Source organism: Anomaloglossus baeobatrachus, chromosome 1 (assembly GCF_048569485.1).
Source record: "Anomaloglossus baeobatrachus isolate aAnoBae1 chromosome 1, aAnoBae1.hap1, whole genome shotgun sequence".
In the NCBI taxonomy this organism is placed as follows: domain Eukaryota; kingdom Metazoa; phylum Chordata; class Amphibia; order Anura; family Aromobatidae; genus Anomaloglossus; species Anomaloglossus baeobatrachus.
The window spans coordinates 646704083-646722289 of NC_134353.1; the positions used below are offsets into that span (position 1 = coordinate 646704083).

Consider the following 18207-nt stretch of genomic DNA (forward strand, 5'->3'; position numbering starts at 1 on the left):
TGCTCATCATTTATCCTGGGTAGGAGCGTATTTAATTCCATTCGATGCTGAAGTTGTTTAAGGTTTTTTTTCTATCCTGCTGAAACGTACTGGTAGTGTTAATCTCCGCTGCAACCACGGCCTTCTCCTACCTCTCTCCTATGCCAACTATAGTTCATTTCTATGCTGACTTTTGAAGGAATTATCTCTGGAGATAGTGACGGTTCTCTTTCTAGCAGGATTCTGTGGAGTCCCTCTCAGGAGAAGAACTGCAGTTTCTATTGTTGTTTCTGTTTTTCCTTGTTTATTCCCCCTCCCTTCCTCGACTAGCCTTTAAATTTGTAGTAAGACTAGTGTCTTGGTGGCCTGGTCATTAGAGAGGGCAAGTCCAGGGTCAGCCAGCACATAAAGCACGAAATTGCGCACGGGGTAAAGGACCCATCTAGGGACATTAGGGAGCTCACGGTTCAGCCACAGGTGAGTTAGGTGGTGACCCCTCTCCCTAGCATCAAGACCTACCTTTACATCTTGCCTGGCATACCTCTCCTCTTTTGCGTAATATATGGCGTAATTTCTTGGAAGGGGCAGCTCACACTATCGTGGTAATTAATGACCATAAAAATCTGTTTTATTTCGAATCCGAAAATGTCTCAGTCCTAGATAAGCTAAGTGGTCTTTATTTTTTTTTTTCACCAGGTTTAATTTCTTTGTCACTTAGCATCCTGGGGTTAAGAACGCCAAAGTTGATGTTTTGTCCTGGAGTTTCCCTGGGGGAGGTAGTTCTGAAGACTCTGTTCCTATTTTACAAGAGAGGGTGGTCATTTCCATCATGAGCTCAAACCTTGAGGGTGAGATATTGAAGGCTCAGGGGGATGCCCCTGGTGGTTGTCCTTAAGGGAAATTATTTGTGCCTTTTGTATTGCTACTCAAAATTTTAGGAGAACATCGTAACTTGGTTCTGGCAGGTCAACCAGGTAGCAAAGGAACCTTGTACCACCTGTCTCCTTGGTGGCAAAGGTTGCATCAGGATGTGGTCGTTTTTTGTTTCTACCTGTAATGTTTGTGCGCATTCTAAGGCTATATGCGCACGCTGTAGGTTTTTTGTGCAGTTTTGTTGTCATAACTTTCTCACTTTTGACTTCCCAATAAAGTCTATGAGAAGACAGATTTGCTGTGCACATGTTGCAGTTTGTCAGCAGCTTTTTTAACAAATTTTTTGTGACAAAAAAAACAGCATGTTCTTTCTTCTTGCGTTTTTGGCAAGTTTTGTCACCCATTGAAATCAATGAGGGGATGAAAAAGGCATGGCAAAACGCTTGGTTACAAATTGTTTGTCAACAAAAACGCAGCTCACGAACTTTGTTTTAGAATGACAAAATCAATGCTGGAATGATTTTGGGGTGTCGGTGTGTCTCTCTCTGTCTCTCCAAGCACTACATATTCACTAATCACCGGGGCAGCTGTCACACTGCTCCCGCGGCAGATCTTTGTTTTTTCCGAGCCAGCCGCTTATTAGGCTCATACATATTCACAGCACCCGCTCATTAGGCTTTTACATATTCACTGTTTCTCTCGACCGCCGGTGTCTGTGATTTGTTGCAGTCAGAGCTACCCCCATGCTGAGTGACAGCTGTCTGACTGCAACCCATCACAGCCGCCGGTGGGCGGATCTATATCGTACAGTAAAATAAATAATTACAAATAAAACCCGGCGTGTGGTTCCCTCAGTTTTGATACCCAGACAAGATAAAGCCCCACAGCTGGTGGCTGGCATTCTCAGACTGGGTAGGCCTATGGTTTTTAGGCTCTCCCCACTCCCCAGCCTAAAAACATTAGCCAGCAGTCGCCTGGAATTGCCGCATCTATTAGATGCGACAGTCCCGGCACTTTATCCAGCTCCTCCTGATTGCTCTAGTGAAGTGGCTATCGGGGTAATAAGGAGTTAATGGCAGCCCATAGCTGCCACTAAGTCCTAGATTAGTCATTGCAGGTGTCATTGAGACACCGCCTCATCACTAATCTGTAAGTAGAAGTAAATGAACACAAACACCTAAAGGATTTTTTTTAATTTGAAATAAAAGACAAAAAAGTCACCCTCCTTTTTTTTTTTTTTTTTCTTTTTTTTACAACTTTATTAAGCCCCCATACGCCCCTCCAGATATGACGTAATTCACATGAGGTCCCACGACGCTTACAGCACTACTACATCTAACGCTCACAGCGAGCACCATAGAGAAAAAACTGCCCACTGTGTGCTCCACGCAGCAAGTGAAGTGAGTCGCTCGATAAGCGGTGACGTCACTCAGGTGAGTCCTCCACCTGCGGCTAACTTCAGTCACGAACTCCAGCACACATGGACCGCTGTGACCGCAAATCACTGGAGTGACTCACCGCTGATAGTGCAACTCGCTTCACTTACTGTCTGGAGCTCACAGCAGGCAGTCATGCTCTGTGATGCTCGCTGTGACATGACCGGGATGTAGCAGAGCTGAATCGCCGTGGGACCTCATGTGGATTACGGCTGTTTGGGGGTTTAATAAAGTGGTGAAAGAAGGTGCTTTTTTTTTCTTTTTTTTTTTTTCTTTTAGTTCAAATAAAGGATTTTTTGGATGTTTGTTTTATTAACTTTCACTTACAGATTAGTGAGGGGGGGTGTCTGCCATCACTAAACTAGGATTTAGTAGCAGCTGTAGGCTGTTATTAACTCCTTATTACCCTGATTGCCACTGCACCAGGGTAATGAGAAGAGCCGGGCCCAGTGCCAGAATTGGTGCATCTTATGAATGTGCCACGTTTGGGGAGGCTGTGGGCTGTTATTGTTAGGCTGGAAAGGGCCAAATAACTATGGCCCTTCCCACCCTAAAAATATCAGCCCCCAATTGTCTTCTGTACCGTGGCTGGTTTTAGAAAAATGGGGGAAACCCCACGTCTCTTCTCTTATTTAAAAAAAAAAAAAAAAAAATCAAGTAATTAAAATAAAGTGTGGGATCCCCTCTTTTTGCATAACTAGGCAAGGTACAGCAGAGAGCTGAGGGTTGCAGCTGCTGCTGTTTCTGTGCTGGATATGAAAAATGGGGAGGACTTGATGTCATTTTTTTTTTTACTCCCACAAAATAGAAAAAAACAGCTGTCCAAGCTAGCTATCCCTCTATCAAGCTATTCCGTTTTTACTTTATATCTATTCTAGCAATCTATGAATTGTAATATCCTATTATATTTTGTTTCTCCTTTTAAAAAATGCAATAACAAAAACACATAAAAAACGCACCTACATTACAAGCGTTTTCTGGGGGTTTTTTTTTACATTTCCAGGCTCTCTGTGACAAGGTGCAGTTTGTTTGCAGAAAAAACTGCAGCATGCGCATATAGTCTAAAGGGGGCTTTACACGCTGCGACATCGCTATCGATTGCTAGCGATGTCGAGCGCGATAGCACCCACCCCCGTCGTACGTGCGACATTTGGTGCTCGCTGCCGTAGCGAACATTATCGCTACGGCAGCGTCGCACGCTCATACCTTGTCAGCGACGTCCCTGTGACCGCCGAACAACCCCTCCCTCAAGGGGGAGGTGCGTTCGGCATCATAGCGACGTCACTGCGGCGTCACTAATAGGCCAGCCAATAGAAGCGGAGGGGCGGAGATGAGCGGGATGTAACAACCCGCCCACCACCTTCCTTCCGCATTGCCGGTGGAGGCAGGTAAGGAGATGTTCGTCGTTCCTGCGGTGTCACACGTAGCGATGTGTGCTGCCGCAGGAACGACAAACAACATCGTACCTGTGGTAGCAACGATATTAAGGAAATGAGCAACGTGTCAACGATCACCGTTTTTAAACGATTTTTCGATCTTTGATCGTTGCTCCTTGGTGTCACACGCTGCAATGTCGCTACCAGCGCCGGATGTGCGTCACTAACTACGTTACCCCCGACGATATATCGGTAGCGATGTCGCAGCGTGTAAAGCCCCCTTAAGATTTGGTTATACTGGACAGACCATGGACACCTTTGTCCATGGATTTTATTACCGACCTTCATCATCCACTGGAAAAATGGTGATTTTTAGTGGTTGTGGATAGTTTTAGTAAAATAACGCACTTCATTGCATTACCTGCGCTCCATAATGCAAAAACTTTGGCTTAAGGCTAGGGCCCCACTTTGCGTTTTCCTACTTGCAGTTCAGAACCCACGATTTGGGCTTAATTGATTTGACCAAAGTTGTCTTTTTTTAGAAATTTAGCGCTGAAAACGCATGCGTATTTACCATGTTTTAGATGCGTTTTCTGCAGTTTTCACATGCGTTTACAACAGCAAGTAGTGATGTGCGTTTTGCAAAGCAACACAAAGCTAAATAAAGTTTAGCTATTGATAAAACAAGATGTCTGTCTGTCTGTCATTTTTGTTAAAATTTAAAAAAAAGGGCTGATGTCATGTCCTGTAGACATGTTAACATCCATTTGATAAAACACCATTTAGGTTAAACTGTTTAAAAATAATTGAGCTTTGAGTGATGTATTTTAGACAATTTATTTTATTTTAAACCTAAAACATTCTTGATATCAGAACAGTACATACATAAATGTGAAAATGATTTTAAACATCAAAATAAATATTTTCTTTTATTTATTTATTTTTTTTAAATTAAATAATTAACATCTTGGTTTAACATTCAAATATTATGTATCTGAGTACAACTGCTGGGTGAAGTATCCTTGTTTTTTTTTCTGGTGGTCTTAAATTTATATTTGGGTTATTTGGGACATTTCGTGGTGGTTGTTGACTAAAATCTGTTGGATTTTGGCTCGTGTAATATTTAGGAACATAGGGTTGTACATATTGGGTAGGGTACTCCTGATAGGTGATGTTGCATGGTGGTAGTTAGAGGTTGGGGATATGGCTCACTAATTTCTTGTTTTGTTTGTTTTTTTTTTTCTCTTGAAAAGTTTTTTCAAGAAAATTTAGCATTTGACCAGCAGAAGGATATGGACCCTCCTCCTCGTAACAGCTTATCATGCCACATATGGATGTAATGCATGTGTTGTTTTTTTTGGGGGGGGGTTTGGGTCTTGACAAGAAATGCTCATGTCAAATGTATCAAATTCGTCATCTTCTGTTGCTTTTTTTAACATATTCAAAGTTTTTAGTTTATAAAGCATCCTCCTCTAAATTTTTATTACTAATGTTTTTTTTTTTATTTTTGGGTTTGGTGTAGGGTGGCCTTTTCTCAGGTTGAAGTCCTATATTTGTTCCACTGGTTTCTCCTGTAAGTGGATTGTTTTCTGATTCCTCACCCTAAATAGACTGTTGTAGGCTGTTGTTTATCTCCACATCTTCATCAGGTGTAACTACGCTTTCACCTGCTTGTTCTTCTTCAGGTGTTTCAACTAGTGGTGGAATATTACTTGAAGTTCTGCAATTGAAAATCAAATAAAATAAAAATGTAAGATGCACAAAAATAAATAATTGTCAAATTTATATTTATCAATTTTTTTAAAAAAAAAAATAAAAAAACAACTTACGGACATAACTGACGGCTTGTACAAAGAAAACGAAGGTCAATATAATATATAAAATTAGGCTTTTTGGGTGATGATCCACTTTTCATGCCCTCTGTCCTGATTTTATTAAATCTGTCTTTGACTGACCGCCATCTCTTTCTGACATCTTGTTCTAGAGTTGAAATTATAGGACATATATTTTTTAAAAAATTATTTTGTATGATTTTACGGGTTAAAATATTAGTTATTAAAAAAACATTTAAAAATAATTTTTGCCCAAAAAAGTACCAATTTTATGTTGTATTGCCTGATCAACCTCATGCCACTGTGGGAATAATTCCGACAAATTATTAAAAAGTGTTAGCTCCTCCTCCCACAGCATATAACCCCAGCTAGGCAGGAAACTAGCTCAGTTTTTTCCTAGTGTCAGCAGGGAGGCTGACATGTCTGGACTGAGCTCCACCAGAGGTGCCTCAGGCCAGCTTATTTTTACTTTTTATTTTGTTTTTCTTTTCTTATTCATTCTATTTTTGATAGGGGCAATACCAGGGTGCCCTGCCACCCCCGTTCCCCCCGTGTACGGGCAGAGGAAACCTGGCATGCACAAGACGTCAGTCTTCCCTCGCGCCCAAGTGGTCGGGTCTGCGTACCCCTCCAGGCTCCCTGGAAGCACCTCACACCAAGGTAGCTCCAGAGGGCTAGCAGAGCCGACAACCTGCTTCAGCCTTGAGCCGAAGATGCGTCCCCGAGATCCCTGCATCCCAGGACAGACGTGTCTTCAGAAGGAGCCAGGAGCAGGTAGGGAGACGACGAGTCAGTCCCCTGCATCCAAACCGCCACCTGGAAAGGCGCCGGTGGGGCGATGCAGGCCGTGATCCCGGGGAAGCATCATTAATTTAGCTCCCGGCGTCGGCCTGCATTCTAGCAACGCCCCCTCCACTGCTCTAGAAGCTGCTCCCTCAAGTGGGCCGTCTCTCCCCTCCATGCTGCCAGAGAACACTGGACGCCATTACATGTGGGGAGCAGACACAGGTGAGATCGCCTCCTTGGCTCTGCGATTCTGCAGCACTATATACCACTCTGCTCAGTGGTATATCGCTGTCTTTCTAGCGGTGTGTGTCTGTTGGCTGGCGTGGCGGTGTATATCAGCTTTTAGCAGTATATACTAACTGTGCCTGTAGTTATATACCGACTGTTTGACAGGGTGTGCTATTTTACTCTGTATATACCGGCTCTGCATAGCAGTCATTTATAATACTGCTTACAGCTCCTCACCCACAGCAGTCCCTTTATAATACTGCTAGAGGCTCACTGTACTTATTGTGGAACTGTTGCTGACATGCGTAACTGCAAGGGTGATAAAGCTTCCCAGGCATCCTCTATGGACCTGTACTATGCTTGTACCACCTATGGACGCTCGCTTTTGTAATGGCCGAAGCTATCCACTATGCCGGGGCTGCGATGCCCCTACTACCGTGTCACAACAGCCTCAGCTGCCGGACCAGGAGGTCGTGCAGTCTGTAGATTTGGCTGCGGCCACTATCCAGGCAGTACTCCAGTCTGATGACGTTATTCCTGCCTGGGCTCTTCTAATGTCTAAGAGGTTAGATGACCTGGCCGCTCAGATATCCCAGCCTTAAACAGGCTCTCACAGCCTCCCCCGGCTCAGCTCCCCCAGGGGAGCCCGCCTTCGTCTGGTGTCTCGTTCCCAGTACGTAAAAAGTCTGTCTCCAAAAGGCGCCATTGCGACCGTTACGTCTCGTCCGACTCGGACGATGATCAGTCTGACTCAGGCTCCGTGACCTTTAGTAGTCACGATTCCCAAGACTCTGACTCTGATTCAGATGTCCCTTCTGAGTCTAGACATATTGAAGACACATTAATTTCGGCTGTCAATCACTCTCTGTCGATTTCTGATCAGCCTTCAGACCCGACTTCTCAGTCGGCAATCAAGCGGGCCAAGAAGCCTCCTAAGTCCTTTGCCCAGGATCCGATTTTTCATCAAATCATATCTAAAACGGTGGGATCACCCTGATAGGGGGTTTAATAAAAAATCCTCCTCTTCATTTGCTTATCCCTTTCCATCGCAACTGGTTAAGCTCTGGTCAGTACCCCCCGTTGTGGATCCGCCAGTATCCAGGCTGGCTAAACACACGGTTATGTCTGTCTCAGACACTGCGTCTCTCAAGGACTCGTCTGACCGCGCAATTGATGCTGCGGTCAAATCTATTTTCCAGGCTTCCAGCTCCTCTCTGCGCCCCCTGTTTGCCTTGACATGGGTGGCGAGAGCTATGAGTGTGTGGAGTAGGAACTTGCGCAAGTTGCTTCGCTCTTGGAATATTCCTTCAGAGGCTCTTGAGATCCTTGATTTGTTCTCTCTAGCCTCTAATTACTTGCTTCACGGCTCCTTAGATGCAGCTAGTTTGTCAGCCCTAACTGCAGCCAATGCTGTTTTTTGCCCGCAGAGTCCTGTGGATAAAGATATGGAACACGGACAGTGCCTCCAAGAAGTCCCTGTCCACACTCCCCTTCCAGGGTCTTTGTCTGTTTGGAGAATCCCTGGACAAGCTTATATCTGAGACGATGGGTGGTAAAAGTACCATTCTACCACAAAAGCGGCCTGTATCCAAAAATTTTAAAGTCTTCTTGGCGCAGGCAGTCCTTTCGGCCCGCCCCCCAAAAACCATCACAGAGGTCGTCGCAACGCTCAGATCGGGGATCCAGTCCCTCAAGGGACTCTTCCTGGTATTCCCACTCCAGGCAATCTAAACCCAGGGGACCTCGCCCCGCGAAGGCCCCTTCAGCTTGACGCCAGGTACCCCTCAGAGCCGACTCCTGTTGGAGGGCGGCTTCTGCTTTTTCGGGATATCTGGCTAGACCATACTCACGACGCTTGGGTTCGAGAAATCGTCACCTCAGGTTACAAGATCGATTTCCATTCCCTACCGGCCAACAGGTTTCTGCGTTCTCGGCTTCCAAAGTCCACAACGCAAAGCCAGGCCTTATTTCAGGCCATAGCCTCTTTACAGAAAGCAAACGTTATCATTCCAGTGCCCCTGGAACAGCGCGGCAAAGGTTTCTATTCAAACCTCTTTGTCGTCCCCAAAAAAGATGGCTCTGTCCGTCCTATCCTGGACCTCAAAAGGCTAAACAGGTCCGTACGGATTCGGACCTTCCAAATGGAATCATTGCGAGCCGTACTAGCTGCTATGGAACCGGGAGAATTCCTAGCTTCCATAGCCATTCAAGATGCTTATTTACACATTCCCATATGTGTATCGCATCAACGGTTCCTTCGTTTTGCCGTAGGACACCGTCATTTCCAATTCAGGGCCCTTCCCTTTGGACTGGCTACTGCGCCTCTGGTCTTCACAAAGGTCATGGCGTCCGTCATGTCCATTTTGCACCCCAGAGGCGTTTTGGTCGTTCCCTATTTGGACGACCTACTTGTCAAGGGGAGCTCTCCTCAAGTTTGCTCAGAAAGCGTGCAAATTGGCCCAGACATGCTCTCAAGGCTAGGGTGGCTTATCAACTTAACAAGTCATCCCTCACTCCTCATCAGCGCATCACCTTTTTAGGTATGCTGATAGACACGGTTCAGGTCCGGGGTTTTTCTTCCAGAAGACAAGAGGTCTTCCCTGATCCGGGCCGCCCAATCCCTCCGCTCCCGCTGTTACCCATCCCTCCGGAGTGGGATGAGAGTGTTAGGCAAGATGGTAGCAGTCATGGAAGTCGTGTCGTTTGCCCAATTCCATTTGCGCCCTCTGCAATTGGATCTTCTGTCCTCTTGGGACAAGAATCCAGCCTCTCTAGACCGGTCAGTCCGCTTATTTCGGACTGCCCTCAGCTCCCTCGTCTGGTGGACTCAGGTCTCATCCCTATCTCAGGGGGAAGTCCTTCCGCCCTGTCCACTGACACGTCATGACAGATGCCAGCCTGTTAGGCTGGGGGGCGGTGTTTCTCCACCACACTGCTCATGGACGCTGGTCTCACCCCGAGCGATCCCTTTGTATCAACGTTCTGGAGATCAGGGCCATATTTCTGGCCCTTCAGACCTTTTAACCCTTGCTTCTGGGCCTCCCGGTTCGGATCCAGTCAGACAATGCCACGGCTGTGGCTTACGTCAACCGTCAGGGAGGAACTCGCAGCAGGGCAGCGATGAAAGAAGTCTCCAGGATTCTTCTTTGGGCAGAGATGCACATTCCCATTATTTCAGCTGTCCATATTCCGGGGATAGACAACTGGGCCGCAGACTTTCTCAGCAGGCAAGGTCTAGCAGCAGGGGAATGGTCCCTCCACGACGAGGTGTTCCATCAGATCACTCTTCGTTGGGGGCTCCCAGATGTGGACCTCATGGTGTCTCGGCTAAACGCCAAAGTACATCCCTTCGTATCCCGGTCGAGAGACCCGCTAGCGCTCGGCTCCGACGCTCTAGTCCTCCCGTGGTCGCAGTTTCGCCTGCCATACGTTTTCCTTCCGTTCCCTCTCATTCCGAGAGTAATCAAGAAAATCAAAGCGGAGGGAATCCCGGTGATCCTCGTGTCCCCGGACTGGCACAGAAGAGCCTTGTTTCCAGAGCTCCTCCACCTTCTCGGCAACACTCCCTGGTGTCTTCCCGACCGCCCGGATCTTCTGTCGCAAGGTCCAATATTCCACCAGAATACAGCACAGCTGCATTTGATGGCGTGGCGCTTGAATCCTTGATTCTAGCCAAGTCTCATCTTTCTTCCAGGGTAGTTCAGTCCTGGTGTGACCGTCATAATCGGTCGCCCCTGACCTTTTCAATCCCTAATGTTCTTGCCTTTTTGCAAGACTGTATGGACTCGGGGCTTGCTCTCAATACCCTTAAAGGACAAGTTTCTGCCTTGTCAATTTTTTTCCAGAAGCAGCTGGCTTCTCGCCCTCAGGTCCGTACCTTTCTTCAAGGGGTGGCGCATTTGGTCCCCCCCTTATTGTCACCCCTTAGATCCCTGGGATCTAAATTTGGTTCTCGGAGCACTTCAGCTTCCTCCTTTCAAACCATTGAGAGAAATCTCTCTTCAACGGCTGTCTTTGAAAGTTACCTTTTTAGTCGCTATTACCTCTATCAGGCGAGTGTCCGAACTGGCAGCTCTGTCCTGTCGCTCACCTTAGCTGATATTCCATCATGATAAGGTGGTCCTTCGGCCTTCCCCCGCCTTCCTTCCGAAGATCGTATCCTCTTTCCACCTGAACGAGGACATTGTGTTGCCGTCATTCTGCCCGGCCCCGGTCCACTCCTTTTTGAGAAAGCCCTTCACACTCTCGATCTTGTCAGGGCTCTGCGGATCTACATCTCCAGAACAGCGCCGTTGCGCAAGTCCGATGCCCTTTTCGTCCTCTCAGAAGGACACAAAAAGGGCGACCGGGCTTCCAAATCCACGATTTCTTGATGGATCATGACTGCCATGTGTGAATCTTACAAAATATGAGGTGTTGTTCCTCCTCAATCTGTGCAGGCCCACTCTACATGAACAGTGGGTGCCTCCTGGGCTATCCGCCATCAGGCTTCGGCGGCCCAACTTTGGACGGCCGCTACCTGGTCCAGTGTGCACACGTTTACAAAATTCTACAGAGTGCATACGCATGCATCCACGGATGCTGCTCTTGGAAGACAAGTCCTTCAGGCGGCAGTGGCTCATTTATAAGTGGCCACTGCTCAGTTTTTTGACAGTGTTGATATGTGTTCCCTACAGTTGCAGTTGTTAGTCAGCTCTTAGTCTGATGTTATACACTGTTAATAGTTCAGTTCCCACCCAGGGACTGCTTTGGGACGTCCCACTGTCTGTGTCCCCCAATGAAAAGGCGAGAAAGGAAAGGACATTTTTGTGTACTCACCGTAAAATGTCTTTCTTGGAGCCCTTCATTGGGGGACACAGCTCCCACCCTTGTGGTTTTGGTTGTCCTTCTCCTACTGCTTTTACACCAAACTGAGCTAGTTTCCTGCCTAGCTGGGGTTATATGCTGTGGGAGGAGGCGCTAACACTTTTTTCAAACCTAGTGTCAAGCCTCCCCTGGAGACACCATATAACCCACTGTCTGTGTCCCCCAATGAAAGGCTCCAAGAAAGACATTTTACGGTGAGTACACAAAAATGTCCTTTTTAGCCATTGATACCAAGCCATTGTTTAGTATATATTTCAACACCAAAAAATAAACCACCTCCTAAAAATCAGGGGTCTAAATAATGCTTCTACTTGGCTCCTTTTTATTTGTGAATGGAAGTGATGTCGATTATGATGTTTTTGCATTAATTTCCATCCTCCATTTGCTGCGTTTTTTGTGCTCAAAACGCAGTGAAAAAGCATTGAAAACACTATTAAAACGCATATTTTTGATGAAAACAAGATTTTGGACAATTCTCATTGACTTCAATGTTAGCAAAATGCACCCAAAATGGCAAAAACAATTGACATGTTGCTTCTTTGAACGCATGGTTTTTGCCACAAAATATGCAAATTAAACGCAGCGTTTTAAAACGCAAAGTGGGGGTCAGAAATTTTCACATTTTTCATAGGATAACATGGAAAAACAAAACGCAAGCCATTTGGCCATAAAACGCTGCAGAAACGCAGGTTAAGAACGCAAAGTGGGGCCCTAGCCTTAGGCGGGCTTTGCACATTACGACATCGCAGGTGCGATGTCGGTGGGGTCAAATTGAAAGTGACGCACATCCGGCATCGCATGCGACATCGTAGTGTGTAAAGCCTAGATGATACGATTTAACGAGCGCAAAATCGTCGTAATCGTATCATCGGTGCAGCGTCGGCGTAATCCATAATTACGCCGACGCGACGGTCCGATGTTGTTCCTCGCTCCTGCGGCAGCACACATCGCTGTGTGTGAAGTCGCAGGAGCGAGGAACATCTCCTACCGGCGTCACCGCGGCTTCCGTAGGATATGCGGAAGGAAGGAGGTGGGCGGGATGTTTACATCCTGCTCATCTCCGCCCCTCCGCTGGTATTGGCCGCCTGCCGTGTGACGTTGCTATGACGCCGCACGACCCGCCCCCTTAGGAAGGAGGCGGGTTGCCGGCCAGAGCGACGGTCGCAGGGCAGGTGAGTGCATGTGATAATGGCGTAGCGATAATGTTCGCTACGCCAGCTATCACACGATATCGTACCTGCGACGGGGACTATCGCGTGCGACATCGCAGCATCGGCTTGCGATGCCGCAATGTGCAAAGCCGCCCTTAGTATTTGCCAGTGAGATTGTGAAGCTTCGTGGAGTTCCCTCTGATGTGGTGTCAGATCGGGGGGACCCAGTTTATCTAAATTTTGGAAAACCTTTTGTTCTTGTCTGGCAGTGCATTTATTCTTTTCTTCAGGTTTCATCCTCTATCGACCAGCCAGACAGAACGCTTAAATCTAAGTGTAGAGTAGTACCTTAGATGTCTTATGTCTGAGAATCAGGAAGATTGCTAGTTTTACTTACCTTTTTGGACGAGTTTGCATTAAATACTTGTCGTAATGAGTCCACTGGTAAGTCTCCTTTTCTTGGTGCATTTGGTTTTCACCCTCTGTTCTATACTTTGTGCAGAGATGAGTGAACCCGAACAGTAAAGTTTGTTGTTCGTACAGAACTCAAACTTTAAAAAAAACAAAAAAACAAACTAAAATATCAGGTGCTTTTACATATGCTAACCATTCGATTGAGCATTGGTGTGCTTGGCCCAATGCAAGCTACTTGCAGTGTTAGAATGCCTTGAGGTAAAAACATTGATATCAGTTGTAGTGTGTAAAAATAAATTAAATGTATACCTCTGACCTCCCCCAGAGATGCGCTGTTTATGGCTGGCTCCATGTGGGTGGAGAGCTGAACTGTCCCATTAGTGACTTCCAATGGCGTTCACTTTATCTAAACTCCGTTTGAACCCACCAAACCTGAACTTCAACGGGTCCGTTCATCTTTAGAGATGGGTCTTCACAGGTTATTGGGGAGGAACAATTTCCTTCGCTGTCTTCTGTGTGGCAAGCAGTACAGAATAATCTGAAAGTTATGGAGGATAGATACAAACGCATGGCTGATTAAAGCGAAAAAAAAACCTCGTCGGGTTCAGACCTGTGTGTGATTGTGTGAATGATTATGTATGGCTATCAACCAGAAATATTAAATTGAAAATTAATTCTTCGAAATTGGGGGCCTAGATTCATCGGTCCATATAAAGTAGTTGCTGTTACTAACCCTGTGGCTTTTTGCCTTGAATGACCACATGCAATTAAAATTCACAATGTAGTTCAGAGATCGATGCTTGAAAAGTATAGTGCGTCCTCTGAACAGTCACCTTTCCCACCGCCGCCTCCAGTGATTATTGATGATAACTTAAAATTTCAGGTGGCTAGGATTGTTGATTCCCGTTTTGTTTGCCACTCTCTCCAATAGTTCTTACACGGGAAGGGTTATGGTCCAGAAGAAGGGAGGTTGATACCAGTATTGGAAGTTAATGCCAATAGTTTGGTGCATTCCTTCCATGTGTCTCATCCAGACAGACATGGTGTAGAGGCCCCTCATAGAAGGGGGGGAATACTGTCACAAGTGAGTAGTGCCCTGCTTAGACCTCGAGATCTGGGATAAGAAGGTCCCAGCGTTTAGTTGATCCCAGATGCATTGTTAAACCCGCTTATCATTTATCCTTCCTGAGTAGAGGCATATTTAATTCCATTCGATGCTGAAGGGGTTAAAGTTTCTTTTTCTGTCCTGCTGAGACTGACTTGGCTCTGTTAATCTCAGCTGCAGCCACGGCCTTCTGCTATTTAAACCCCACTCCTCACTCTCCCCTATGTCGTCTATAGTTCATTTTCATACTGACCTGTGAAGGAGTTGTCTCTGGAAAAAGCTGTGGTTCTCTTTCAGGGAGGACTCGATAGAGTCCCTCTCAGAAGAAGAATTAGAGTTTTTGTTTCTGTTTGCCCCTCCCCCTTCCTTTTATATTAGTACGAAGACTAGTGTCTTTCTGGCCTGTGCACTAATGGCAAGTACAAGGTCAGCCAGGCACGTGATCGCGCACTGGTGGAAGGACCCATCTAGGGATGTTGGGAAGCTTAGTGAACAGCCATAGGTGAGTTCGATGGTGACCCCTGTCCCTAACTTTAGGGCCTACCTTTACATCTTCCCTGTAAAAGCTCCTCTTGTTGTTTCACGCCGAGCGTTGCCTCGCCCCAGCGTGACGGCTAGTCCAAACCATGCGCGCTGCGATGCCCCTAGTAGAGACAGCTTTGCCTCTTTAGCATCGGAGGAGTGCATGATCACTTCAGACCAGCAGCTGCAAGTGTGCACTCCATGCCTTGGACACCAGTAACCTCTGATAGACTACTGAGGTAACCTTGACAAAAAGCTCTTAAACTATTGAAAATGCTACCATTCTTGAGAACAGAGAGAATTTTTACTAAGAGGTAAATTGCAAAGTTGCTTATTTTTTACAAGCACAATTTTACCCATGATGAGAAAATCCATTGAAAGCGGTAAAAACAAAAACTTGGGTGTATACCCCTTTTAAAAAATTCTCTCTCCATAGTCTATCCAGAAGTGGCTGGTTACCTAGGCAAGGAGAATGTAATTGCAAGCTCTTTGCTATGGAGCTTCCAAACGCTGCTTTGAAGGTGGCCGGATCTCTGCATACAGCCAGCTTCAGTGCCCGTTTACTCTCCTCTGATGCTGCAGCCAATGCTGCCTCTGCTTGCACCATGGCAGAGCGCATAGTTGGGGGCAGTGGCTCAGCTGTGCCTCCAACTTAAACTGACAATCTTCAAGAGTGGCAAGAAGAACGCAGAAGAGTGTTGGGCTGCTGAAAATAAATATTAAGAATCACCCTTTTAAGCTTGTGTAAATGTGAATATAGAAATGGTTTTAAGGGTTGGAAAACCTGTTTAAGCTTAATGTATGTAATATCTCAAAGGTTTATGTACTTAATTTTAACTAGTTCTTTTAAGCAGGTTTCTTCTATAGTGGATGCAACACAGTACCTTTAGGGGGCGCAAGCTAAAAACCCTTCTTTCAGGCTTAGCTTCCTTAGCTTATTAAGAAGACACTCGATGTATATTGCCAGTGATTCTGTATAAACAGTGATGTACCGCCAATTGTGGCAAGCCACGCAACTGCTATAGGGCCTGTGAGCTGGGGGGGCCGTGGACCCCAGCACCTGCTTGAGCTGGATGTGCGTCAGAGGGTGTGCATCCAGTTGAAATGCTTTGCAGCACATAGATCCGTCAGGTCCCTGCACTGCAAATGTGGTTGCCGATTAAGGAAATGCATATTCACTGCTCCTCGTGCTCAAAATATCGCCCATCTGTTTGCACTAAAGACTGTGCTGAGAGGTGGGGGAGGATTAGGTGTGTGGGGAGCAGTGAGTATTCATTCTCTTCAATAGCAGCACACATGATTACCCAGCAATTGACTCTCTACAGTTGCTGGGCAATTACAGGTGCTGCTATCAAAAAGAGTGAATATGAATATTCACTGCTCCTCACTCCCGTGGTCCCGGGCATAGGGAGCAGCGACTATGCCGGTACCTGAAGGCGGTGTAAGTAGGCGTGGATGGCAGTGATTTCTTGTGCTGCGTGGCTTACATGCTTTAGTCAGCTGCCAGCATGAGAAGTGGACACCAGGAGAGTGGAGGAGAGGGGAGTATAATTGTTTTTATTTTTTTCTGCATGCGGCATGATGGGGCCATGATGAGGGCCATGTACCAGGATGGGGACATGAGGAGGGTCCATGATGAGGGCTATGTGAAAGGATAAGTACAAATATAGACCAGGATGGGGCCATGATGAGGGCTATGTGCCAAGGTGGGGACAAATATAACAGGAGGTTCATTAATGAAAGCCATGTGCGAGAAGGGGTCCATGATGAGGGACATGTACCTGAAAGGGGCCAAAAATGTAGATGTATATACTAGGATGGGGACAAATATAGCAGGAGGGCCCAAGGATGTGTACATATAAATGAGGATAGAGACACATCTACCAAGAGGGGCCCAGAATGTGGATATATACCAGGAGGGGCCCAGGGTGGGGACAGATATACCAGGATGGTAGACATATTATCATTACTACATAATGAAGTGGGAAGGTGGAGAAACTCATATGTCTTTATAGGATTTAGAATTCTACAGTGGCCCATACATCTTAGCAACATGCGGGCGGGAGGGGGGGGGACTCAAACTTTGCATCGGGGCCCATGGAACTCTAGTTATGCCACTGGGTAACAGATTTCCTTTAGGAATAAATCCTAGTAATAATAATTGCCAGCTGGCAATGAACTTTGTCGGGGGGCATGGCGAGCTGCACCATGTATTATGGCACATGAATCGTGTTTTATAGCATGATGTATTATGGCACAATGTTTTATATCACATGGCACATTGTTATGGCACCCTGTCTTATGGCACACGGCACTGTGTATTATGGCACATGATACGGTATATTGTGGCTTGATGCATAATGGCAGTGTATTATGGCACAATGTATTATGGCTTGATGTGTAATGGCCTATGGCATGATGTTTTGGCACTTTGTGCCATTAGCCATCAGGCCATAATACAATCTATTATTCCACAATGAATTATGTAATGATATATAATGACACATGGCACTTTTGTATTATGGCGCATGGCACAATGTATTATTGAACTTCTATTTCAGGGGGCTCTCTCTTTTTTGGACAATGTTTGACCTTTAACACATGCATGCCTGGATTTAAGTACACATGTTGAATATTGAACTTTTTTTTTTTTTTCATGTCTTGTGCTAGAGCACTGGATTGTGGCATGTTACACCATGGTTGTCCCAGTAAAACATGCTGCCCTTTTGTATACCAGAAATGAAGGGCACTGTGAAGCCTCAGTGGCAGTGTTGATTAAGCAATCCCTAGCTAAACAACATGTTACAAAGTCTGTGTTGTTGCTTAGGCGTAAGAGAAATGCCGCCAAACGCGTTAATATGCTCCTGTTCATGTTAATTTTTGTACTGGATGGATTCTATGAGGAAGCAGGAAGACTGTAGACAGGTTACACGAGTCATGGTGCGGACAAGTGTGAAGTAACATTGTACATTAGGCAGTAATAAAGGGTGAGTGATGAGGACACAATTTGATTATTGTTTCTGATTATTATTTTCTTTTCCTTTTTAGATCCTTTTTTTCTGTGAAGCTCTTTTCTGCAGGATCTGTACACCATCATGTGCCATCTATGGAGGTTTTACCGCTCTCTTCCGAGAACTTTGTAAAGGACCTTAAATTATGTGTCTTGTCCTTCTACTGGTTTTACCTTGCGCCTTTTTTTTCCTGGAGCTAAAGACAAAAATAGTTGATACAGATGCCAGAGAATAGCAGGGCTCACTTGGGCCCTTATCCACCACGATGGAAAAGTGGAAAAGAAGGTCTTTCCTATGAGTCACACTATCGCCTGAGCCAGCAGTACCCAGTAATCCTGCTCCTGCTGCTCATCGTTTTGGCAATATGCTGCACACTCATAGCTGTTACCTTTGGCACTGGCCGGGTGAGTAGAGCATTAGACTTTCTATCAATAGTACTACTAAGTCATAGCCTTGGAATGAACAAACACTTGATTCATATATGTGCGATTATTTCCCAGGGATTACTTTCAAACAACTCATTTAGCCCTGACTACCTGCCCCATTTCATGTGTATTAAACTATAAAATGCAGCTAATGAAGTTGTATAATATCAAATGTGTGTCTTCCTGGTCAAAATATTAAAAAA

At 45.8% G+C, this 18207-nt stretch overlaps 1 protein-coding gene across 3 annotated transcripts in view; it reads left to right on the forward strand.

Moving 5' to 3' along the window:
- The window catches only part of ADCY4 (adenylate cyclase 4), a 272900-nt gene that overhangs the window by 160379 nt on the left and 94314 nt on the right, over window positions 1-18207 (forward strand). For all 3 annotated transcript variants that reach the window (XM_075319682.1, XM_075319669.1, XM_075319676.1), the window contains exon 2: window positions 17617-17983. In XM_075319682.1, the coding sequence (XP_075175797.1) occupies window positions 17801-17983 (183 nt within the window). In that variant the 5' untranslated portion in view covers window positions 17617-17800. The remainder of the gene's footprint in view (window positions 1-17616; window positions 17984-18207) is intronic.